Below are 26670 nucleotides of genomic sequence, written 5' to 3'. Positions count from 1 at the left end.
TGCTGGCAAGCCCAGGTGGGTGTAGCTTAAAGCTAGGAGGCTGCCAGCTGCAAATCAGGTGTCAGGTACTGTCAAGCAGTTGCTGTTTCAGCAGCTGACAGTAGAGTAGGGACTTAAGGAGAAATGGGTGCTTGTACAAAGGTCACTCATGTCAAGGGTTTCAGCAGAGTGTCCTTAAAACAGTCTTAATTGGTACTGTGTGCTTCATACATAAGGATTCTCATTACTGTGAACGATCTGAAATCTTTTACTCTGAAAATACTCATATAATCTTAAGAGCCTGCAAACATTTCTCTAAATACAGTCAAGGAAATACAGATGTATTGGAGATTCCAGACTTGTCTATAGAGGTGTCATGTGGGTGATGAGGCAGACCTTGATATTTAGGGAACTTAAAGTGGATTTTCCTTGTTGTAGTTACAATTAAATATCTTGGTGTGGAAAGGGTAATGGCTGCTAGCTAATAAACACAATTAACTTGATTTCTATTTGAATATTTGTTTAACTGAGATCCTCACTATTATCCTACTGAAAAATCAGGCATAATTCACAACTCAAATAAACACTGCCTGTCCACTTGGCCTTGAAGTTCAAGTGCAGTAGAGATAAAGAGAAGGAAAAGAGCACTTTTAGGCCTCCAAGCACCTGTTCCTAAGCATATAGCTACTTGGAGGAGAAATTTGAGTCTTTTGAATGCTTTTAGACTGTAACTCTGCTGACTCTCAATTTTTTACTGATCTAGCACTTCTTGATTAAACTTTCTCTTCACTTCATACCTACATGTCCATAATCCCAAGGGCACTTGGCAGGCAACCAAGAGCAATGCTGGTGAAGCCATCTTCCCTGGCTGCTTTTTTTGATGTGGTTTTGATGTATCAGGAGCTCACTACTGACCTGCAGTGGGACTGTCCCTCTGGGCTTTCCTCCCACCCCTTCCTTAATGCTGACGATTGCACTCAACTCATCCTGCTGTAAACCAGTTCTGGGAGCTAAACCAGCAGAGAAAAACTAGTCATGCTCAGAAAAAAAGAAAAAGAAAGTAAGAAAGGATGTAACCTCTGAAATTGGCATTCCTCAACCTAATAAGCAGAAAGCCTGGGTCTCCCAGAAAATGTGCTGAATCATAACCCTGCTAGGAAAAAACACAGCAGAAACCCTGCATGTTTATTTGGGGTGATGACCCTGATATCATCTTATTTGATCACACACAGTTAGATTAACTACTACTAGATTAAAAAACAAAAAAGCTGCAGTAACTGTAGTAGGAGAGGGCATGGACTGGCCAGATGTGGAAGTGTGATGAACCTCTGTTGAAGGTAGAAACCTGCCCAACTTTGGGCAAGGTTTTTTATTTGCTGAGCAAGAAGTGAGGGGGCTATTCCCAGGCTTACCTGGCTGGGCTAATTATTTAGTCATTTTTCTTTCTATGTGAAAGACTGGAACACTTTTTTTTTTTTTTTTTGTAATGCCTTTTGGTAGAGTTTTGTGGCCTTCAGACTTGACTGTTCATCAATCTGGTAGTCTTGCTCTTGCAACTGTGACACTAAACAAAGCTAAGGAAGTTGTAATACATCTCATTATTCCATTTTTTATGTTCTCTTTGCATCACTGTCTGCCATAAGGATAACCTATGAGATTAATTTGGTAAAATAATAGTTAATCTACACATTGTCTTACCTGTATTTGTAGTGTGCTGTGGGAATGATTTACAGAAAATGGCAACATAGTACTTCCCTCTGCTCCCAATTTTAAGCATGTAGAGGTTACCACATACTTTGCAAATTTCTTTTTGGCCTAAAACTGGGTTTTCTTTTCTCTTAACAAAATGCTGCAGCAGTACTAGTAATCTTCCATGTGAAACTTTGCCTTCACTTAAACTCAGTCACTTGTTTTTTTCAAAGTTGAGGCTGTGGAAGAGCATTGCCAGCAACAGGGCAGGCTGAGTGTAACCAGACATGCAATAAAACTGTACTCATGAAGGGTTTGAAATTTATTTTTTAAATATTAGTTCAAATACTTATTTAAGTGTTAATTTAAATATTTGTCTCTTTGCAAGGATGCCCTGCTCGTGTGGTGAGTGTCATAGAATTGTAGAATGGTTTCGATTGGAAAGAACCTTAAAGATCATCCAGTTCCAACCCCCCTGCATGGGCAGGGACACCTCCCACCAGACCAGGTTGCTCATGGCCTCATCCATCCTGGCTGTGAACACTTCCAGGGAGGGGACATCCACAACTTCCTTGGGCAACCTGTGCCAGTGTCTTACCACCCTCACAGAATTTCTTCTTAATGTCTAACCTAAGCCTCCCTTCCTCAAGTTTGAAATTACTCCCCCTTGTCCTCTCACTACACACCCATGTAGAAAGCCCCTACCCCTCATGTGTGTGTGGTGCTCATAATGGAAGAGCCACACAGAGTTTGCGCTGTTCACGCTTTTTTTTTTCCCCCAAAAATCTTAATCAATTTCCCGAACAATTTACATAAATTGTAAGGAGTTATTTGGGGGCAAGGCCTGAGAACGAAGCTTGCCACAGATAAGAGTGACATCATCCATCATCCACACAGGCCTTGGCACAGCACTAAGCTGAAAAGTCCCTCGATAAGCAAAGGGCGCATTAGCAGCAGCTCTGCAACACCTCCCCCGTTGCACAATGGTGTTTGTGCTGGGCTGGTACCGAAAGCCCAGTCCATCCACCTGGCGTCAGTCAGACTCTGCTACCAGCAGAGGCTGATGTTGCAGGCTCATGTTGTTGCAAGGTGTGCTCTCTGGTGTGCTCTCTGCAGCCTGGGCAGCGGGGTGATGGGGAGCCCAGGGTGTGGATGTGGGTAGGGGAGCCCCACGGGCACCCCTCGGCCCACTGGGTGCAGTGGGGCTGTGGGCATCCAGGTGGTTACCCCTGCCCTGTGTGACTCTAGGCTTGTGTGGAGCCAATGATGATAAAATCAAGATCACTGCCTTCGGAAAAGCCTGTGGGGGTTAGGGTTTTCAGATATGGCACCAGCCTATTGGGTCAGGAGCAAGTCCTAGAGCAGTCTGGTGAGGAAGGGCGTTTTATTAAAACTTAAGTTCTTTGCTGCTGAAGGAAAGCAGGAGCAGGGATTTAAAGGGTATATTGATCTTCAACTCTGAGAGCGTTAGGGAGAGGAAATAAAATAAACCTCTCTTAGGTGGGTACTCCCAACACACAGTAGCTGATGCCATCCATCCATCAGGCCAGCAGTAGCTGGTGCAGCTCTCCATAGTTCAGGGGCTGTTTCCCTCCTCAGTGTCTGGTTGCTGGGTGCCTCTGCAGCTCCCTGTGCTGTTGCTTGGTGGGTGGAAATAAAATGAGCATTTATTTTATTTGATTGTTTGTCCAGTTCCACTTGACTGTCTCCTGATTGTTATCTGATGTTGGTATTGCCACTGAATGTTTTCACTTTCTAAAGTTGTTGGAACCATTGTTTTCTTATTTTTTTACTTGTTGCCTTTCACAGACATGCTCCCATTTAATCCACTTATCTCCTCTATTACATATCATCTCTTGTCTTTTATCTGTCTGTCTCCTATAGAGCTAGTTTTCTCTGTGGTTTTAAATGTTATTTTAAAAACATCAAATATTCACTCTCTGGAGGTGTCAGGGTTCACAAGGGGCTGCCTCTGTTCTTTCTTTCCAGCCTCAAAAAATAAAATACAGGAAGACACCAGTCAGCAACCCAGTCGAGATGTCCCAATACACCAGTAACAGCATCACTCTGTCTCTTGTAGCTTGTACTCCCAGCAGCTTGTGGTGATCCTCTGTTGATGCCAAACTCCACCATCTGTGTGGCAGGGGGAAGCAGTGTTGAATAGGCAGGGCACAGGGAGTTTTCACCTACAGCTTCAGGTGCAGAGTGGCACCAAGAGAGGTGGCCTTGCTCTGGAGGCCCACTAGGGCCCACTGGGGCCTTCAGCTTTGCTTCAAGGACATCCAATGTGTCCAGTGTCTAGTACTGATTATATACAGTGATAAAATTGTGCAAACTGTTACTACCTATGAAGGTGTACTTCCACAATCATGTTCTTAACCTGTGAGAGGAGCCTAGGGCCAGGTTTGACAAGATGTTCAAGTATCTAGAGGTGCAGGTGGATGTCCACAGGGGGTTCTGAACACAGTAAGGCAAACATAGTTAAATTTCACTTGTATTTGAGCATCATGTAAAGTGGTCTTGAGGTTGGGCTGTTTATACACCAGCTGAACAAGACCCTCTTGACCTTATGTTCATAAGGCCCATGAATCCCACTTTTCCCAGAAGAGAGTGGGAGCAAGGCTGACTGCTGACACAACAGTCCAGCCTCACAGGAGCTGGTCCTGGTTTTTCCTGTGCTAACACAGACCAACCCAGAGAACTAAACCAGCATTTTTTCACTGGGTTGGGTTTTCCCATGGATCAGCTCAGAGAGTGGTGGAACTGCATCTCTTACTCTCGCTTCTTCACTCCCTCAGGGCATAGACCTGGCACCACAGAAGGTGGAAAGGACCTTGGTCCTGTAAATGTGTCCTGGTGTCCTTTGCTGTAGCCTGTGGACAGGACCATACACGGTCGTGTCCCCATTTCCAAAATTCCTGAACGCCATACCCACCTTCCTCAGGCATGGGCTTTAATTTCTGTGTAACCCCTTGGGGAGCAGTCACAATTCCTGCTCCATGGACTCCTCCTGTGTCAGAAACATGCAAAACCTTCCTTGGTTTGTTTTGTTTCAAAACATGAAACCTGGCTTATTTTGAATAATTTTCTCATTGACTTCTCTGAAATAATATTACTGACGTTTTTTTTTCCTTCAATCTTCCATCCAACTTACTTCATACTTTCACCTTTCATAGCTGACTCATGACTTTTTATTTTAAATTAACAGGTGAGATGATGATTAATTAAAACTCCTGGAGTGGAGGTGGTGATCATTAAAGGGTGATGATGTAGAGGATGACTTCCTCTGTTTATCCACAGAACTAATCAGGCTTGAGAGGTGGGTGTTATGCCACTGTCCTACCCAGAGAAGCCGCCTCTGAAGCACAAGAGGTTAATTCATTCTCTGTCCTTGGTCTCTCTTCTGTGACTGCCAACAAAGGTAGCAATTACAGTGTTATCTCAGGGGATGTTCCCTGATGTGGATAATTTTGGAACTGGGAAACCACTCTGATACAATTAGTGAATTTCTTCCAGGCCAGAGAACACCCTGGTCTGGTCAGTAGTAGAAGTAAGTTGTTACCTAGATTAGATTTCTGCTCATACCTCAGGACAAAAGATTCTGTTCCATTGCAGGTCTCTCAAAGCACCTGGTTTCTTGGAGATTCAGCTCAATACAGGCACTATCAAGAATGTGAAACATGCCTTAAAGGGCAAGTTGGCAAGTTGGGGTTTTTTTTTTTTGGTTTTTTTTTTGGGGGGAGGCAACTTCTGTAGCATAGTTTATGCTTCAGATAATAAGTACACTTGCTGTTGTATTTGTTGTGTAAAATAAATAAATAAAAATACCATGTCAAAGCATTTGCTCTTGCATTTGCTCTTGTGGAAGTAGCCTGAATCAAAAGAGATGGTTAAGGAATGACTTTCACAATTTGCAAATGCCTAGGGGGAGTTACAGTAGCTGGGTCTGTAGCCTAACATTCAAGGGTCTGAAACGACTCTGGATCAGTGTGTGAGCACTGAAAGACAGCAATCCGAGATTTTTCTATATAAAACCAAAACAAAAACAAAGGTTTAAAATCATTGACTACTTGAAACAGTTTAACGAGGGTTGTAGTGGATTCAGCAGGCAGTGTAGTGGGGTTTTCATTACTAGTACTTTTAAATCAAAATCAAATGTTTTGTTCACGCAGACAGTAATTTTAGGAAAATCTTGTGACCACATGAGTTCAGTCTAGAAGATCCCAATAGTTGTTTTTGGCCTGATAATCTTGAAGTGCATTGCCCAGAACAATATGGTAGTTTCTTTGCTCAAGCCAGAAAAGTCCAGGGAAAAAAGAGCAAAGGAAGCCAGCTGTCAGTGTTTGACTGCCCAGTCAAGTAAGTGAACGTCTCTTCTTTGGTTTCTGTAGGCTCTAGGTCAGGAAAATTTGCAAATTTATCTGCAGCCATTGAGTTGGTTGTGTTGCAGAAGTCCCCAGATGAGATTTTCCATTTTGCAGTGTGCTGTGCAGAAGTGGTGAGCGCTCGCTGTGGGGAAATACTAAGGAAAGGTCAGGCACCCCTGGAAAAGGGGTAGACAATATATGCAAATTGTTGGTATTTAATTCAGTCGTGTAACGGGGAAGAATAAACATTATTCCTGACATTTCCATTTTTGATTAATGATGAATGGAGTTGGCAGATGTTCAGCTGGCCACCAGATGGGGTCTGCTCAGTCCAACGAACAGAACAGGAACAGTCTGGGTCTTGTAAAGCCAGCACTGACAAAAACTGACAATATCTCCAGTTCATCCAAGTGGTACTCCAAACTTTGACCTCAAAACAACTTAGCAGTTTAAGAACAGAGGTAGTACAACCAGCAGCACTGCTTATGGAAGTGAAATGGGGTGTGGAAGGATTGGGGCTGGTTAATTTGCTGGAGTTTCAGCTGTTTTTTTCCGCTGCAGGAACCGCAGACCCTGGCTTTGATTTCATGGGGCTGGGTCCGTGCGGGACCTCCTCCTTCATCCACATAGGGTTACAAATGTCAGTGTGAGGTCTCTGGGCACATCTGATGGCGCAGCCGGTTTGTGATGGGGGTAGGCTCCAGTCGACGGGCTGTTTGTAACGTCGTCAACCCCAGGATGGGCTTGGCGGCTCCAGATCAGATATCCTAGTATTGGTCCTGATCCATCAGACGGCCTTTCGGTTCTGGCTGCGTCTGCCGATGGTTCATCTGCAACGGAAGGAGGGGAACGGGAGGGGGGATGTCTCTTCCCGGCCCGCCTGGAAACTTGCCTGAGGTACAGGGAGGGTTGGGGGTGAGGGGGCGCAGCCCGCGGGGACAGGGATGGGGACAGGGATGAGGACAGGGATGCTTTCCTGAGCGCCTTTGCCCGCGGCGGCCGCCACGCCTTAACCCGTCAGGGCCGGCTCCCCTTAGCACCCTGCGGGCATAGTCATTCAAATTTAGAAGAATGAATTTAAATTCATGCAAATTCCGTTCCTGAGGGGAAGCGATAAGTGTCTGCGAAGTGCCCCGTCGCCGTCCCGCACGGCGGGCCCGGGCAGATAAGGTGCCCCCGGCTGCGGGACCCCGGGGGTGGGAGGTGTAGAGGGGGTGGGGTTGCCCACTGCTTCTCGCAGCGAGGGGTAAAGTGTGAGTGAGTGAGTGAGTGTGTGTGTGAGTGAGTGTGTCTGAGTGTGTTTGTGTGTGTGTGTGTGTGGGGGGGGGGAGTGTTGCCCGTTTTGACCCCAAGATGCAGCGCGAATAAATTCCCTTTGATAATGACTTCTCAAGGGAGACAAAGCGGGAGGGAAGAGGAAATTTGACCGCGGTGTTCACGGTTACATTGACGGTGCCGGAGGGGAAGCTGCCCGCCAGCCTTTGAAGCCGAACCACCCGCCTCTCAGGGATTGTTATGCCCACACTGGGGCTGGAAAGACTGGGGAGGGGGGGGCAGGCTAGTGAGTAAAAGTGAGGGCTGGAAGTTCTTTGTCCCGGGGCAGGTATAGCATGTCCCAGTAGCCCGGGTGTTACTTTTCTGTGCCGAAGCTGAGGCTCGGACGTCTCTTGACCACTCGAGATGTGCCAAGGAAGGCAATGATGGGCAGACATCTACTCGCTGTGGTCCTCAGCTTTGGATTAATTTTTATTTTTATATTTATTATATTCCTACTTCTAAATTGATATCTAGAACAAATCTTTCCCCCGCCCTTATCCCAGTCCGTAGTTTGTTTCTCCGTGCGCTTCGCTGCGCAGGGCCGGGCTGGCCGGGCCGGGCAGGGTCAGGCCGGAGCACGGCGGAGGGTGGGGTGGGAAATCTATTTCGGGCGTGAACACGAACAAAAGCGTTGTCGCTAAAACACATTGTCCGTCGTGTCATGAGCGCAGAAATTTATTACTTCTGCAAACGCTTGGTCCCCCGGGTAGGCGGGCGGCGGGGCCGGTGGCAGGAGCGGCTCCCCAGCTTCCCTCCCTCTCTTCCCTCCTTCCCCCGCCTTGGGCAACACTTCGACGGGAAGGTTGCTGGCAGGAGAAATTCCTCCCGCCGTCTGACGGAGGAATGGTGAGGGGGCAACGGGGGTCGGGGGTGCCGGGGGGAGCCCCCCGAGGGGTCGGGAGGCGCTGCCGGTGCCTCTCCGGGATTCTGTTTGGAGTGAAGCGCTCGGGAGGCTGCCCCCTCCCTGCCCTGCAGCCCGGGGACGGGGGGAGCGTGAGGGGTGTCCGCGGAGGGCGGCGCAGGTAGCGCTCCCAGCAGGCGGGACGAGGAGGGAAAGAGGCGGCGGCGCCGCCCGGTGAGGGCAGGGCGGGAGCAGCCCCCCGCACCCCCGCCCCGCCGCCCCTCTCTCTCCTCAGCGGGGCCGTGCCCGGCGCTGGCCGCTCCTCTGGAGCTGCCTGGGGAGGGGAAGACGCGCTCCGGGAGGAGGTGAGCAGCGCGCCGGGCTGGGGATGCTGCGCCCCGCGGAGCGCGTCCTGCCAGGCCCGCGGAGAGAGGGGCTCGGGTTCAAGCGGGGCGGGACGGGAAGGAGCGCGGGGTCGGGTCTGCAGCGGGGGTCGTCGCCTCCCCCAGCTCCTCCTGCAGCCCCTTGCCGCTGTTCCGGTGCAGTAAAGAGGTAATTTGAGGTTGCGTGTGTCCGCTCTCCCTCCCTCCCTCCCCCCCGGGTCGCCCGCCCGAGGAGCCGGATGGGTGCCGGTACCTTCGCGTTGGCGGTGGGAGACTGGAGCCGGGGACCCGAGGGTGCCTCGGACCCACCGGAAAGTCTTTGAAACTCGGGGAGGACGGGGCAAACCCCACCTGTCCCTTCGGGGAGCTCTTCCTGCTGAAGAAGGCTTCGTCTCCGGCTCCTCCGAGATGAGCGCGTATTGCTCAGCGTGTCTGACAGCATCAATCGGGCTATGCGCGGAATTCTGTTTTTACAACTCTAGTCTTGTGACTTATTGAACACTTTCTTGAAGTGTTTTCTCTGGAAACTTGTCTGAAATGAGGGCTGTGAGCCCTAACAAAGAAGGGTGTTGTTCGGGAGCCAACAGGTGACGGGGTGAAACCTGAGTATATGTGTACATTGGAGTAAAGTCTGGCTGCTGTTTAAAATAGAATTTAAAAAATCAATGGGAGACTGTAAAAGGCAGGATTTCTTTCTTTCTAAATCTGTGCACCCTCGCAAGGAGAGAGGATACCGCTTCCTCGGCCAGAGGTTTGGTTCTTGCTTAACAGCACCGTGTGCTTGTATTTCCATTAGGGCTGCAGAGCGCCAAGCATAATACATCCGAATCAGATGTGTTGGCGTGGGGCGATGCTTGTCACGCTGCTTCCTCCTTTTGTTAATGCAGGTAGCCCGCCTGTGCAGTTACGGCTGGTCTAAAAAAAAAATTCCCCGAGAGGGACTGTCCGACTTCAAGTTGGAAACGTGATCTCTGTGCTAGGATGCTAGAGGAGGAAAGCTCTTAACTCTTCTTGACTAGCAAAAAGGGAAGAAAGCTCTTACTTCTAGGGTGCGTCTAAATATCTGTTGAAATAACAAGCCTACAGGCTGCGTTCCTTCCCCCACTGCTCTGGATGGCAGACTTACTCAAAGGGCCCAACAGCTGGAGAAGTGGCTGTGTGTTAGTGCTGATACAAACACCACTCATCAACTGGCTCCAGATTTCCCAAGTACAGAGCTACAGAGCTGCCTGTAAATACCTTACTTGTACCGTGGCTAGGGAATGGGGACTTTCTGATCATTCGCTCAGTACGTAATAATTTTTTACGGTGGTTTATTGCTGCTGTGTTACACCCTTCCTCTTCTAATGTAGTTATCATGCACCAGGGATTAAATAGGCAGGTGAATGGGCTGGCCATGCTAATCTCGACTCGTTGAGCCTTCATTGTGAATGGATGCATGTGATATGCATCTTGTATCCCCTATAGCCTTGTTAACAAGCCTTCTAACAAAAAAGTTGTTAAACAATTTGCCCTGCAGGACAGAGTAACACAGCAGGGGATGGGCAAGGAGATGTTTGTCTAACTGTGCTCACAAATCATGACCTCTTGTATCTGGTCAGGGGTGAACATAATCAGTGAGCTGGAAATCCTAGCACAGGGATAACCTTCACATGGGGTTCTGCAATAGCTTCACACAAGTTTGATTTCCTAACATTTTATGTTCCCGTGGGTTTGTAATTAGGAGTGTAGTTTGTCTTCACTTTTAAGAACTTTGTCATAATATGGTCGTTTTAATACATCAGTAGGAAAAACATATTAATGGCTTTTCTTTTAAATGAAATGTAGCTGTTTATTCACTTACGTTATTCATTGCTGTCAAGCTGCCAGTGAAATACCTCCTTGTAGGCTATGAAGCTGTTTCTGAGAGGTAGTATTTGAACAGAGCTGAAACCTCAAAATGTTCCACAAACTTTTAAGAAAGCAAACCAAAACATCCTTGCTGCATTTTGTAGATGTCGTGGCAGGAGTAGAAAGACCACCTTTCTACACCTCCCTCAGAAAGCAGTTATTTTTTCAGCTGTTGTTTATATTCATTTGAATCCTCCTTAGGATGTGATCATTTTAAACAGATCACTTTGAAGGATGAGTGCAGTTGGGGGGCGGGGAGGAAGAACCCTGTAGTTTTAAAATGCAAACCAAATTACACTTGAGCAGGAGAGGAAGGAGAACTCCTAAACAAGCAATTGCTAAAATAGTTCCGCAGATAGCCTGCTGTTAGGCTGGCCTGGTTTAGAAACCTCACTCTCAGCAACACCACAGTGTTGGTGACACGGCCCTATTAATACATGGTAACAGTTATTTTATAGCTGGTTTAGCACTAGTTCTTGTTTAAAAGTGAATTCTATCCTTTGAGTAATCTTGGTGCATTAAGATTCCTGAACCTCGCTTTAGACATCTACAATCGCCTTATCTGGGGAGGAGCTCCCTGACTGTAAAGTTGCATTTCAAACTTGGAGGTAAGGTGTGTTTTGCCCTTATTCTCTACCAGCCATACTTTCATCATGCCCTGTATCACTGGGAAAATGGGCCTGTGGTTTTCTTCTTGGGTCTGGAGAGTGTGTTGGGTGGCGGTTGAAATGGTTGGGTCAGCGGTCTCTTTGCCTAAATTACATCTCAAATCTGCATCCTGTGGTGTGGTTGATGTCGGGCTGCCTACTGAAATGTTGGCAAAGATATTTCATCTAGAGGTTCCTTTTATTCCTGGGTGAATTGGCAGGAGTCACTTCTTGAAAAGTGACAGTCTGATCAGCACAAGTTCTCATGATGCAAAGCGTAAGAATTAGAAATATCAGCTGAGGCATCAGCAAGTGGCACATTATTGTAACCAGATATCTACCTCTTTCTGAAAGGACATAGTTCACCTGCTGCTAAGATCTTAGTTATTTTAGAGGTAAGAATTATTTGGGTATAAATGATGCGAGGCACAAGCTGTCAAACTGAGCAACCCCATTCATCTGCAACAGTGAGCACAGTTGCCTGCAGGAGTGATTTCTTAACTGCATCATGGTATTCTTCTGTCCCTCCTTCCTCACACTCCAGTTTTATACAATAACAAAACCATACTTAAGTCTTGACTTCATTTCCACTAGTACATGGAGTGGGAAAACAGTTTTGTATCACTTGACTCATCATTTGTTTTTGAAGGAAACTAATTAGGGGATCAAGTACCTACCAGGATGTCTGTCTTTCTATGTTAAATACATAGGATTGAGCTTTTAGGTTTGAATTTGGTTTTATGTTCCTTGACAAAGATTGTGGTATAGTGATGCCAAGCTTGCAGGTTGTTTTGCTAACCTTCAGTTGTTCAGCTAGTGTAAGATTTCAGAAATTTGCTTGACAGCTGATAAGCTGTGTAGAAATAGCCTCTTTTCAGAGAGGGTTGGCAAGCTTACTTGCCCCATCAAATATTAAATGAATCTTTTATTGCAGTGCAGCTCCGCAGTGTAATAGAAGTGTGTTGGCATCTTAGCAGTTTACCAAAAATAGTGCTTATGGTTTTGAACCAAAGTTTTTGGAGTACAGTCAACAAACAAGTTCTCTTTTTTTTTTTTGTTTTTTGTTTTTTTGAGCACTAGCCCAGTGGTAGAGTTAAGTAATCCCATCTCTTTTTATTGGGTGTGGGAATGTATAGAAGTAATGAAAATGAGGGTAGATAGACTGCGTAATACTGAGTGTCGTCATTACTCTGACTTTGTAGCTTTGGATGCACGTGGCCACTTTTTATGGAGCAGGTTTGGGTTTATGTACTGAATCAACAGAGCCTGCTGCTAACCAGTGCCTCACACTTGAAGGAGTAGAAACTCATGTTGAGTAACTAGCAGAATGTTTGGGAACACTCTCTTTAATCTTTCCTCCACCCGTGATCTAACAGCAACTTATTTTCTCTAATAGGTAGATGATGAGACTCATGATTACGTGAGAAATGTAATGGGGGACCCACCAGAAGTTTTTAGATTCTCTACCCTTTACACCCAAGGTTCTTTGTCAAGGAGATTAAATTTTCTACAGCTCAGATGAAGCACTGAGATCATTGCATCTGTGTTTAGATGGACAGGTGAAAGAATGGTCTACAATGTGGAAGGCACAGCTCATGTCTAATGTTGTACTGTAAAAACAAACTTGTTTCTAACCTAAGTGGTCAGGCAGAATATGTCCTCTCTGCTTTTGGTTATGTGTATTTCACTGAAACCCATAGCCTGAATTTCCTAAGAACTTCTGCCAGAACTAATGTAAGATATTTATCTTCAGCTTTTTTTTTTTTTTTTTTTTTTACTGCAGAATGCTACAGATGTTGCTGAGAACCTTCTTTACCAGCTGTGACTCAATGATCTCACTGATACTAAGCTTTGCAGGCTTTATGAACAGAAGCATCTCCCTGTAGGGTTTAAATTAACAGCATAATCATGATGTATTTTACTGAGCTTAATCTGGCATAATTGGATTTCAGTTATTTAACTGGACCCACACCCTTCCTCTCTGATACAACTAAAACAAAGTTCTCAGAGGAATCCAGGAGATGCTCAGTTCTCTGTGGCTACCTGGTGAAAAACAGGATGCTACTTGCAAAACTTCATTTCCTCAACAATTTCTTTAGTTCTTGACAAGCAATTGTCATGTCTTTTGTGATACTGGATTGGTGGTACTAATGACTTCAGAAAGAGCTTGTGCTCTTCCTCCTAATATCTGCCCAATGAGTCTTTCTTAGGTACACCTATGTATAACATTTGGTGTAAAGCAAGCAAAAGTGTAAAAATGACCTGTTAATATTGGAACACATTGTGGTTGCCAACTGTGGTAGTGTGTGTGTGTGTCTAGTTTTCTTTTTGTCAAGCAGTTTTATTTTTATAACTCTTCTTAAGCACTTCTGAATTGCTTCTAGCAATTGTAATGATGCTTCAATAACTTATTGTTCTGAGCAACACAAGGAACATTTGTAGAATCATTTACATTGATAATTAGTTGTTGCATTCCCTATTTTATTAAAGCTTTGTTAATATCCTCTTCCAGATCAATTGCTTGATGAGCTGCAGCTGAAATATTTAACACTTCACACGTACACCACTGGAGATGGAGCCCAAAGCAAACAATCTCGTTTTTGGGTGTCAACGAAGCTCAACATCTGATGATGACTCTGGCTGTGCCTTGGAAGAATATGCCTGGGTCCCCCCAGGCCTCAGACCAGAGCAGGTACCAACTTCTGCATTTTTAAAATCAGCCCTGTAAGGAATGTCCCAGGGAGTGCTACACTGCCTCTACAAGTCTAATTAAATTCTTGTAATACATAAAACTAAGCCTAGAACCTTTCACTTTTTGTTTTGTTTCCTGTTCCAAGGAGGCTGTGTCTAGGGAGTTTAAAATCCTCACCATTGGGGAGTTTTATTCCTAGTCAGGATTTTTTAATACATGTGTGCTGCAGAGGTATGTATGGTTGAGTCTAAAAGCAGCATAAAAGTTTGCTTTGTCTTTAAAATTAGTTAACTAGGTTAAATTAAAGTTCATGGCATTGGGCTGTGTAGCCAGTACTTTACTACACTGGTACAACTCTTTAAATAATTAGGCATTTGACATCTAGAACATGTACAGTACTACAGCACACATAAATGGGATTGTTCTGTCACTGTGACAGGTAGTAATGTATTTTATGCTTGTTTAAATAGCTGTATGCTTGCCATTTGTTCTTTCCAGGATTCCTCTTGTACAGCCTCTGGAGCTGAGGCTCTTGGGCTTGGCTGTCCCTTCCCCTCTCCCCTTTCTTTTTTATCTTTTATAACATTACAGTGATAGAAACAGAAGTGAAATTAATTTGTGAGCCAAGCTGAGACAAATATGCACCTCTCATAGTATTCATTTACTCAGTGATATTGCAGCTGTGCTGAGGCTGTGTACTCGGTGATATCCAGTGTTAAATGGACAGAGTGGTTTGTAGTGTCTGCTCATGGAGGCAGAGCAGCCTTCCCTCAGCTGGCAAGGGACTGCAGTCCATAGTTATAAAGGTACAGAAGAGATCTTTTTGCTATGCAGAGATTTTCTTAATCATTAAAAAAGTAGAGAGTCAGCAGGAATGGCAAGTAATAACCTATTTTTAGTGGAACTTTTTTTATCACTCACTTAAGAATCCTAATGAATTGGACCTTAAAGGGGAACAGCAAGCTAACATTCTGCAAGAGCAATTAAATGTCATAAAATATCCTCATGATCCAGTTAGCTCAGATTTTTTCCTAAGAATTAACTGATTTTGGGAATGGTGCAATAAACTTGAGAAAAAAGGCACAGAGTATCTTTGAAGCTTCACTTTGTACTGCATACCCTTATCTTTTCCTGCAGCTTTTGGAAATACAGTTAGTAGTAAGAGGGCTTACTGTAGGCTTCTGATGTTTAAATATTGGTTAAATGAATACCAGGTAATGTTTTGTACAACCATACAATTTTGATTGCTTCCTGACTCAAGTGATAACTGCTTCTTTTTCATCTGTCTTGCAAAGTAATAAGCTGTTGACCTGAGCATTGTTTAAATCTGGATGGCAAGTAATATTTTTGCCAATAGTCAGCTCTTATTTACAGCCCCAGGCCTCGTGACAAGCTGGAAACTATGTAGGAAAAACAATAAATCTGTAGCTGTTCCACAAAAATATTTTTTGCCATTGGGCTTTGTCATAGTGTTCATTACAGCTTTCCTGTCATAATTTTCTTCTGAAAAAAAAAGAAAAAAAAAACCACAAAAAAGTGAAGATTGATAGGGTTGTGCACCTCATATTGATTTCTTTATCAAAAAACATGCAGCCTGTAAAAATTGCATTGTTAATTTGCATCTGATTGAAATGTGGCTGGAACCAGCCTCCTCCCAGGGGAAGGATGTTTCCACCTTCTTACCAAAGCCCACATGGAAGCAATGAAAGCTGATGCTTTGGGTGAACCTGATCAGCAGGAGACTACAAAACAGCTTTTGTCTCAACAATGTGTAAAATGCAGAGAGCAAATTAAATTTGTTTATATAGTGGCTGTTTTCTGGAAAGCTTCATGCCTTGTGTGGTAAATTGCAGAGGGGAAACTTGGAATTTCCACGGGTTTGTTGACCAGCCCTGAAGGGGGTGGGAATAATGAGAACATTAAATGTGCATAATTTATGATACCCCCCCTAATTGTCACCGCAAATTGCATTCCAGAAAAGCAATTCAGCAGCTGGGTGCTAGTTTTATCAGAGACAATTCAGGTTTGCTGAGCTGGTTCATCTGGGTCTCGTATTTTCAGCACAAACCCTGTCACGGGTCTAATGTAGCGTAACCATCTTCTTTCCTAAAGGAGACCTGAGATAAAACAGTAGCTGAAGGATTCTTGGGTGATGCCTATCCCTCTGTCTGAACTCTCTCTTCCTCCTGACCAGGTCCAGCTGTATTTTGCCTGCTTGCCAGAGGAGAAGGTCCCTTACGTTAACAGCCCTGGAGAGAAACACCGGATTAAACAACTCCTCTATCAGCTGCCACCTCACGATAATGAGGTAAATCCAGAATTTAGGATGCACTGTCAGGTCTTAGGTCTCCCTGGTGGCTTCTAGGTGGAGAATTACCTACCTGGGTATTTATTACAAGCCTAAACTATGGCCTGCAGTGGCATCTGACCCATAAAGCAGCACGGTGTGTACACTGAGGCCATTGTTCCCCTCTCCGGTTGGCTTGTGTGCAGATAAGAGCTGTCTGGAAGGACACTGCCTTTGCTTGTTAGCCAGCCTGGTGTCACTGCAATAAACTTAACACAAGTTGGTTTTATAGTGTTTGCAGCCACCCACCAATTACCAGGAACCTACAAATTCCTGGAATTGCATTGTAACACACACAAAAAAAGGATGCTTTGTGATAGTAAAAGGTTTGCATCTCAGATATGCGGTGCAATTTGGAGTAGAAGTGGAAATAACAAACAAGCCCTTTGTAAGGAAAGGGGGCGGGGGTGTCAATACTTAAGATCTTGTGTATACTGCAATAGTTGGTTGTGGGCACTTAACCATAAATCTAAAGGACAATCTTATGGCTGATTTAGGTTCGTGACATTTTTTTAAGACAGCAGCAAGTTTTGGTTTGGCTTTTTAAAATCTTTTTTTCTTGCCTGGGCAACTTAGTTTTGTATGGGGTTTCTTCCTTGGGATGCAAAATCTCTCTTCTTACTGCATTTGTATTACGCCTTACAAGCAAAGCATTAAGATGGTTGAGGAGACAAGTTGGAAAAGTTTAAAGATGATTACTGGCATGCCTTATGAATTTCTTGCAGATATTCACTTATGAATCTAAAAGCTCAATGGCTCAAATAAATTCTGGGTTTTTACTGCTAGGTGAGATACTGCCAGTCTTTAAGTGAAGAAGAAAAGAAGGAGCTGCAGATGTTCAGTTCTCAGCGCAAAAAGGAGGCACTCGGCCGAGGCACTATCAAACTCCTCTCCAGAGCAGTGATGCATGCAGTTTGTGAACAGGTAATACTGCTGGTGCCACAAGACACCTGGGGGTTCAATGATGTAAAACTCAATATTATATAGAAACTTATCTATACATCAGAACACACACACAAAAAAAGAAAAAAAAAAAAAAAATTGAAACTGCTGGTAAATAGAAAGAAGGTACTGCTTGCTTCAGTGAAACACAACCTTTTATACTTTGGAATTAACTGAATCTTTTGATACAGTTCCTATTCAAAAATACTCATACTGAAGTAATGACAAATGAAAAATTGTCATATGCTTAAAAAATTATGTATAAAATAAACTTTTATTCACAAATGATTTGTTGATGCCCAGAGTTTGCCTTGACCAAAATGGAGAGTATTTTTCCCCCTCTTGCCAGAATTCTGGAATTAACCCTGCCTGTTTGGCTTGGTGTTTTCACTTAGTTTAAGTGCCAGGAGCAAGCTGTTTGGGATGGGATGTGTGTTCACTTTCTGGTTTCTTTCCTAGTGTGGTACAAAAGTAAACGGTGGTGAAGTTGCAGTTTTTGCCTCAAGAGCTGGGCCTGGCGTGTGCTGGCACCCCTCATGTTTTGTGTGCTTCACCTGTAACGAGCTGCTTGTTGACCTTATCTACTTCTACCAAGATGGAAAAATTCACTGTGGCAGACACCATGCTGAGCTCCTTAAACCTCGATGTTCAGCCTGCGATGAGGTAAATAATCCACATTTCACAGCCAATCTATGTAGTATCATCTGGGCAATTACTGTAGCTAAATAAAAGTAACTTTTGCACATGAACTGAACAGTTAGGGTATTTTACATACTTTAGCTCCCAGGGTGAGGTTTTGGCTGCGTAACAAGAGTTTACTTTTTCTCTCTGAAAAGATCATTTTTGCTGATGAGTGCACAGAAGCTGAGGGCCGACACTGGCACATGAAGCACTTCTGTTGTCTCGAGTGTGAAACGATCCTGGGTGGACAGAGATACATCATGAAGGATGGGCGACCATTCTGCTGTAACTGTTTTGAATCTCTGTATGCAGAATACTGTGAGACCTGTGGGGAACACATTGGTAAGTAGGTCCTTTTTAAGCACAAAACTTACCAATTAAGTGAAAGCCAAGTGCTGAAATAACGTCATACTCCACAAGTGTGGCTTCTGCAGGTCATTTTTCTAGAGAAACCCAAAGCATTGTTTTTCTCCCATTCTAGGTGTTGACCATGCCCAGATGACCTACGACGGACAGCACTGGCACGCCACGGAGACTTGCTTTTCTTGTGCTCAGTGCAAGACCTCTTTGCTTGGCTGCCCCTTCCTTCCAAAGCAAGGGCAGATTTACTGTTCAAAAACTTGCAGCTTGGGTGAGGACGTTCATGCCTCCGACTCTTCTGATTCTGCGTTTCAGTCCGCTCGATCCAGGGATTCCAGGAGGAGTGTCCGGATGGGAAAAAGCAGCCGCTCAGCCGACCAGTGCCGTCAGTCTCTGCTCCTGTCACCAGCCCTCAATTACAAATTCCCTGGCCTCTCAGGCAATGCTGATGACACCCTCTCTCGTAAACTGGAGGATTTAAGCCTGTCCAGGGAAGACGCAAGCTTTGTTAACGAAGACTTCTGGAAGGGAAGAGTAGAGCAAGAAATGCCTGAAGACCCTGAAGAATGGGCTGAACACGAAGACTACATGACTCAACTTCTTCTCAAGTTTGGTGATAAAAGCCTGTTCCAGCAGCCCGCTGAAGTAGACATTAGATCAAGTGAACACTGGATTTCGGATAGCATGGTCAAGAGCAAGTTAGACTTGAAAAAAAATAATCCAAGCCTAGCGAGTAAGAAGTATCAATCAGACATGTACTGGGCCCAGTCACAAGATGGCTTGGGTGACTCTGCATATGGCAGCCACCCAGGCCCTGCCAGCAGCAGGAAAATCCAGGAGCTAGACATGGAACATGGGGCATCAGGATATAAACACGACCAAACACCGTGGTATGGAGGTTCACTCGAATGTTTGTCTGACCTGAAACAGCAAGAACAAAGTGTTCGAGACTCAATGGATTCTTTGGCTTTGTCTAACATAACAGGTAATGGGGGGGAAATGGCTGGTTTTGGTGGAAAGATCAGTCAAAGCATTCTAAAAAGCTTTAGTAGAAAGAGATTCATATAAAGGAGGTGATAGCTTTTATCAAGCAGATATTCTTCCACAAGACACATTTCTGCTAACTAAGTTCTATATAAATTTATCTCCTTTCCTTTTGAATTATTTCTTTTGCTTATAACAAAAAAATCCATGTTAAACAATAAGAATGGTCTTGAACTATGCATTTGTGATAAAAAAAACATTGTTTCAAGAAAATTAGTATTTTTTTTTCCCCCCATACCTTAAGTACAAGAAGTTGCATTATAGACCAGGGTCATATTAAAAATAATCTGCAAAACAATTTAGGTAATTTCCTGATTTGCTTGTACAAATATGTAGAAAATCTGAAAAGATGGTTAACTTTTTAGCCTTAGGAAATTAAGTTTATGAGATTATCTTTCTCCATTGACTAAAGAGACACTTCTGCGATCTTCATGTCAAACATAACTGAAATTAGGCAAAGGGATTAAAGTCAGATATGCAGGTGTGACTGTGTGTCTGTGAGTTAACTTTCCTGTTTCCCTACAAAAACCCCAAACCTGAGTGTTAGGCATGAGAAACCCATTTTAAAAGTTGTCCTATCCTCTCCTCCATTCCTTTCCTCCTTTAACCTGAATTCTTGTAGCCACTTGTGTAGTTCCATATGCTGCATTGCCTAAGCAGTAACAAAAGAACTGTTGGGGAGATCTTGGTTCAGGGGGCACAGGAGGAGGAGGTGGAACTTAGAGGCATTGCACCTGGGAATGCCACAGGGCAGATGCTGCTGCTGTTGTGGGAAGGGAAGGGTCACTGGACACAAAGTTGGAGTAAAGCAGGCCAGCCTACTGCTGATGGTTTTTGGAGGGTAAGGATCCTTCTTGGTGAGGCAGTAAGTGTGGTTTTCCTGTAGCAACAGCTGGAATATTGAATTTAGTGATACCGGAGACATGAAATATTTTAGCCTTAAAAATGGCAAACACAGATGGTAGAATAATTTTAAGTAACTCCTTTTTTTCCTTAGAGACTTAGCTGCATGTGTGCTAGAGCTGTTTAAAAATTTTAAACTCATTAAACTACTTCTGCCCTTGATGTCCTAACGTTAGTTAATTCTTCGGTAATCACAGCTAATCTTTCAATATTTTAAGTCAAAACAAAGCTTATTTCTCCTGTGAAGCTAGTGCTTTTGGTAACAGTTCCAAAAAACACGTTTGCCTTACTGAAAAGAATTGTTAAATATTTTCTTATATTACTTACCTCTTTGATAGTCCTCATTTTCCTTTTCCTCCTTACTCCACTCCCACCACAGGGGCTTCAATGGATGGAGAAGGGAAGCCACGGCCATCGCTCTACTCTTTGCAGACTTTCCAAGAACTGGAAGTAGAGGACTGTGAGAAAATGAGCAACATGGGAACTCTGAATTCTTCAATGCTCCACCGTAGCACAGAGTCCTTGAAGAGTCTGAGCTCAGAGCTGTGTCAGGAAAAGGTCTTGCCAGAGGAAAAGCCAGTGCATGTGCCTGTACTGAGGAGATCTAAATCCCAGTCTAGACCACAGCAAGTGAAGTTTTCAGATGATGTTATTGATAATGGAAGTTATGAAAATGTTGAAATCCGTCAGCCCCCAATGAGTGAGAGGACTCGTAGGCGCGTTTACCATTTTGAAGAGCGTGGAAATCGGCCTTCTCATCACCGCAGAAGAAGTAGGAAGTCTCGTTCAGACAATGCACTTAACTTGGCTGCAGAAAGAAGATGCTCTCCAAGAGAGAGGTTTCGTTACTACTCCCCTCAGGATCATGAAAAATTTATGCAAAACAGAAGCTCACGCGAGATTCGGGCATACATTCAAAACGCGGAGCTGTACGGACAATATGCCCACACTCGGTCTGATTACGCGCTGCGGAATCAGGTGGTTGATAAATTTTTTGGATTGTATGGTGAGGAAGATGACTCCTGGTGTTCAACTTCATCCTCGTCATCTGATTCCGAAGAGGAAGGTTATTTTCTAGGACAGCCAATTCCACAGCCACGCTCACTGAGATACCCATACTATACAGATGACCTTTCTGGTCCAACTACTGCTTTATCTAATTCTCAGTTTGGACAAAGGACAACCAAATCAAAGAAGAAGAGGGGACACAAAGGAAAAAATTGCATCATCTCTTAAATTTACCAATTGGGAAGATCGGTCAGCTCTGTAGCTACAGATTGAAACACAGCTTTTTATATTAATAATTGTACTTAGGCAAGTTGCTAACGTTCTTAATGCTTTGCCAGTGTAAATGGTAACCCTGCCAGAGTTTACATTGTACAAGTAACATTCAGAAATGTCACCATGCCAAATGATGATCTGCTCAGATAGTGCTAGGTTTACATACTCTGTTTCAGCTGTCAAAATACGGTTACTGCAGTTCTTGATACACACTTATAGTAGACATTTTATTTTACGCTTGCTACTCACCTGTGTGGAATTATCTGAGAGGGAATTCAACACAAAGATCAACAAATAACACCATCAGTCCTGTGCTGCAGCTATATATACACACACACGTTGATCTTTGACTTTTACCTCTTATGACCAAGAAAAAGAAGGCTCTTTGCTGTGTCCTTTCTTCACTCTTCCTCCTTCAAGTTTCCCTACAAAAACTGGATTTTTAATTTTTATTTTTATTTTTTTTTTAATTTGGGAAAATGCTCCTTTTCCAGAGTCTACCTTTTAAGGAGGCAAAAGTCAGAACTTGGATCCCTGAAGCCTTGATATATCCTAAACTTGTGGTAAATGGTTTATACATTTAACTCACCTTTTGTCCCTCCACTTTTTTTTTTTTTTTTTCCGTCCCTCCGTAAGGGTTCTTTTTTGGTGCCCTTTTAAAGGAAGATGTTAATTCAGCTGCTGGAATTGGACTTAGCTGCCAATGAGTGGTGATGGCTTTTTAGGCCATGTTCCCCAACCCCCAGCAGCAAAAAGAGAGAGGAACAACGGCTGGAGTCCTCTGCTCAGGCATGTCACCCCATTTAAGTCAATGGATCTGCTTACGCAAGAAATACTTTCATAAGGGCTTAAAGGATTAGCCTCCAGAATTGTATCTTTTCAAATGCATTATCCAGGTTTAAAAAATGTATTAGCTGCAATTCTAAATAATAAAAAAAAAAAACCCCAACCCATTGATATTTATAATGTAGTATTTCATAGGCTTAAATGTATTCATAATTTAACAGTGCAAATACGAATGTACATATTGTACAGTTAAAATTTTAAAAGCTGAATATTTTTATATCCCTGAATTTGAAGAAGTTTGTTACAATATCAGACTAGATTTGTTAGGGGTTTAACAGCAGCGTTACGGATGAAATATTGCTTGTATTTTAGTCAGGGGTTTTAAGTTGAAAAATACTGAAAAATGTTTAGTGCAAAACAGCTTAATTTTGTCTACTAGGTATTAAAAGCTCTGTATGCATGGTGGGGCTATGTAAATACTCTCTAAACTATGGCCCTGTTAATCTTGCAAGTGTTATTTATGGGTCAAGCAAAATGTAAACTATATAAATGTAAAAACCACACAAGCCTGGAATATATAAGTACAACAAATATGCAACTCCTGTGGACGTCTTTTGTTTTTTTTCTTTTCCTAATCCTTGTTCCCCTCCTTTCCCAGAAACAGTTTCAGAAGGTTACCTACACATCAAGGAAGAGAGATGCTGGGTGGTTCTAGAAAGGCAAGCCAGCAAAAATCTAAAATAGTGGATAATCTCAAAAGTTGCCTTGAACTTGTATGTGGAGCAGGAGCTATTTTAAGTTATAATAAAGTTCCAGTGTTTTAAATAAAGGGCAGAAATTTGTTACTTCAACTAACAGTGGCTCCCACCAATTAAGATTGTAAATGCTAAAGCTGTTGGCTTTCTGACCACAGAAGCCAGGTAATTGATGAAATAACAGCTGCTTTGTACCAAAACCCCCCCTGCTAAACTGCACTAAGCTTATTTTTGTGGATGTTGAGGTTTTGCAATAAAAAGCAGCTCAAAGTAAGGGATGGAATGGACACAGGGGTATTGGCTTACACCGAAGAAAATGAAGCTATTGCTAAGGCTAAAAATTCAAACTAGCAGTTACTTGCTTGTCTTTTTCAGGGTAAAATAAGCAAAAGATCCTTTACTCCCAGAGGTGGTATTCACCATATAAGTCACTTTTCTAGTACAAACAAGTCTTGTGTACATGAAAGCTGATCAAAGGAGTATCGTGCTACAGCGCCTGGGCCAATGGGCGGCTGGTGGGATGCTTCCAGCTGGCGGGCTGCCCCGGTGGCTTAGGCACTATTTGCTTTCCTAGCAGCCAAACGCCTGTTGTGCTTAAGTATATTACAGCAACCAGAGTGCCAAGACCTACAGGACTTGAGAGATGCTGACTTGCTCAATGATTGGGACCTTCCATTCTTACCTGTGTTTCCAAATACGGGGAACCAGGAGCCTTGGGAATTAAAGGCGCTGGCTGCTTGCAACTACTGTGTCCTTTTTTGGAGCAAGTAACTGTCTCATGGAGAACTCCTCCAGGAGTTTTCTGATGCTACACCATCTCCTGAGACACAGTACATTCAAAGTGCAATGTCTTATGGAGTATTTGATAAAAGATCTCCATAGATTATCAGTTGCTTAATACTTCCGTTAAAAAAACCCACAACATACACAACAAAAAAAAAACTCACTCCAAACCCTGTAACACAATGTGTCACTTAAAAGCTATCTTCAGAGTTAGCTTTACCATTAGCTCCCTCTGAACTTCAAAATAATTAAGCTGAAAGGTGTATCTGTTCCCCATGCCCTTATACACAACCCAAGGATAACAGGGGTAAATGTGCCTTCGCTGGGCCTGACCTCTCTGCTCCTGCAAGGGCTCTGGGTACTTCAAAATGAGTGATGGAAATAATGACACTTCCACCCTCCCACCACTTGCTGCTATTGTTATTCTTCAGCTGGAAGCTTTGGCTTTCCTTGTCCTCAGTCTTACTCAGAAAAAAAATTAAAGGCAGTTTGTGCAAGGGGGCAATAATAAACAAAGAAACCACCTGTAGGAAGTGCTGCTCTCCTGTCACAGTGCAGCAACTCTGCCAGCCCCGGGCGGGAGCTCCAACCTGTTTTCCCTCAGGAGCAGAAGCAGCCATGGAAGGTGCAGTCTGCACAGCGGGATATCTAGGGGAGCAGAGTTCCAGTGTTGGCTTCCAGTGGATGAGCAGCTTTTCCAGGGCCAGCTGAGATACCTCTGCTCTGAGGCACGTGCCCCTCCTTTACCCATGATAGGCTGCAGGGCCATGAGTAATGAACAGCATCAGAAAACATTGCTGCAGACTTGACTGCTGAGAGACATTCCTGCTGGGGCAAGAATAACACTTACATGTAAGCACACTTATTTTTGTCCACCTGAAAATTTATATACTACATTTAAAGATGGCTATGCAATTTATTTATTTTTTTCAGGTCAATGTAAAAAAATTTACTTCATTATTATTTTTGAGAGAAATGTTTCTAATTGATTAATCCACCTTCCATAGAACAAGAATGGTATGAGATATGCGGTTTGCTACCAGCACAAGACTCAGATTCAGTAACCAGTTGGTACTGTAAATTCTGGTTTGTGTTACTGGAAGTAGTACCTGTATTTCAAGTGGAGTTTATACCCTGCAGTAGGCACCAAAGCCACACACAGGTACTCACTCACTAACCCCTGATAGGATGGGGGAGAGAATTAGCAGAGTAAAAGTAAGAAAACTCATCGGTTGAGATGAAGACAGTTTAATAAGTAAGAAAAACAAAAACAAAAAAACTCAGCCAAAAACCAAACACAACAAAGCCCCAGAAAAGATCCCAAGTGACATAAAAAAAAAAGCCCAGATGTTCTCCACTACCCAACCACCAGTTTTATTACAAATTAACTAAACCCCAACAAATCCCCAAGCAACAGCAGCCCTGGCAAACTCACCCATTCTCCAATTTTATTGTGGAGCATCACATCACATCACATCACATCACATCACATCACATCACATCACATAATGTGCAATATGCCTTTGGTCAGCTGGGGTCTCCTGTCCCTGCTGTGTCCCTTCCAAACCTCTTTCACACCCCCAGCCTACTAACTGGTAGGGTGGGGTACGGATCAGAAAAGGCCCTGGCCCTGCTCAGCAGTAACTAAAACATCCCTGTGTTATCAACACAGCACAAATCCAAAGCAACACACCACTGTACCTGCTACTAGGAAGAAAATTTACTCTGTCCCAGCCAAACCCAGTACAATCTTCATGACAGCGAGAAAAACACAACACATCATCCTCATCCTCATCAGAAGAGGAAGCTTCGCACAGGCAGCAGAGCCACAGGGTACCCAGGGCTTCTCCAACACATGGCATGAGCTCTTCTCATATCCATAGAATCACAGAATCATTTGGGGTGAAAAAAGAACTTTAAGATCATCAGGTAGCAGTTTTATTGCTGATCTCTATGCTAACTGCTTACATTGTTACTCAAAGCAGCCAGCTCACCCAGGGAGGTTACCGATCTGTTCAGAACTCCTCCAGCCTTGCAAGGTAGCACTGCATTTCCATGGTTTGTTCCTTATTTTTCCTCTTTTTATTCTTTTAAGGGTGTCTGCAGAATAATGGCCACTAGGAGTGAGGTTTTTTTCAGGAGCTCTTAAGGTGAAAATTTCCTCTAGCAAAGCATTTGGTTCCTTCCACCAATGTCTTTCTACCCTATTCCATGAGCCCTATCAGGGCTGTCCATGCGATCAAGGAGACCTTTTTACACTGATACAAGTAAATCCAAAGTATATGTTTGTTTCTACAGGAAGCAAGACTAAAAGCCACGTTTCTTTTTTAAATTAAGGGATCACCATAATATTTTACTTACATCAACAGAAATCACACAACAGGTTAAATGTGAATGTTCAACATAACAAGTATTAAATGGAAAACTGGTTATCATTCATGTATGTGAACTAAGCCTTTCACAGAAAGAGCACACATGAAAACTTCAAAAGACTCCTTAGTCCATGAGTAAAATTTAATCCTTTAAAAAAAAAAAATTAAGCAAAGGACAATCTAACCACATTTTGAAAGATCTTGCTGATGTTTTAGCTAATCTTAAAACCCCAAGAATATTGGCTGACAGATCAGGCTCAAAGAGTTACAGTAAAGGGGGTTACATCATGCTGGCAGTCAGTCACCAGTGGGGCTCTTCTCCAAGGCTGTTTTAGGGCCTGTGCTCTTTAATGTTTTTCTAAATGATGCAGACCCAGAAGCATAACGTACATTAACTACGTTTGCCAACAACAGTAAACCAGGAGGAACTGAGAACTTCATGAAGGGTAAAGTGGCCTTGCTGCAAAATCTGAATATACTGGAAAGCTGAGCAATCAACAACCATACGGAATTTAATACAAGTAAATGCTGGACTCTCCACCTGGGATGGAGTAATCCTGGTTATACAGAGAAATTGAGGGGAAAGAGGCTGGAGAACAGCCCCATGAAAA

General features: G+C 43.6%; 1 protein-coding gene across 2 annotated transcripts in view; it reads left to right on the top strand.

The window, feature by feature from the left end:
• The window catches only part of PRICKLE1 (prickle planar cell polarity protein 1), a 65297-nt gene extending 42548 nt beyond the window's left edge, over window positions 1-22749 (top strand). The window contains exons 1-8 of one of the 2 annotated variants that reach the window (XM_030469093.1): window positions 8497-8558; window positions 13626-13805; window positions 16000-16113; window positions 16939-17076; window positions 17554-17757; window positions 17931-18117; window positions 18257-19120; window positions 20462-22749. In XM_030469093.1, the coding sequence (XP_030324953.1) occupies window positions 13686-13805; window positions 16000-16113; window positions 16939-17076; window positions 17554-17757; window positions 17931-18117; window positions 18257-19120; window positions 20462-21318 (2484 nt within the window). In that variant the 5' untranslated portion in view covers window positions 8497-8558; window positions 13626-13685 and the 3' untranslated portion in view covers window positions 21319-22749. Of the gene's footprint in view, window positions 1-8496; window positions 8559-13625; window positions 13806-15999; window positions 16114-16938; window positions 17077-17553; window positions 17758-17930; window positions 18118-18256; window positions 19121-20461 lie in introns of those variants that run through there. The other variant, XM_030469092.1, reaches the window with a different exon arrangement.
• Window positions 22750-26670: the final 3921 nt, after the last annotated feature.

This window comes from Calypte anna, chromosome 1 (assembly GCF_003957555.1).
Source record: "Calypte anna isolate BGI_N300 chromosome 1, bCalAnn1_v1.p, whole genome shotgun sequence".
NCBI classification, from domain to species: Eukaryota; Metazoa; Chordata; class Aves; order Apodiformes; family Trochilidae; genus Calypte; species Calypte anna.
The sequence above is the reverse complement of the archived record's forward strand: the minus strand, read 5'-3'. Positions and strand labels throughout refer to the sequence as shown.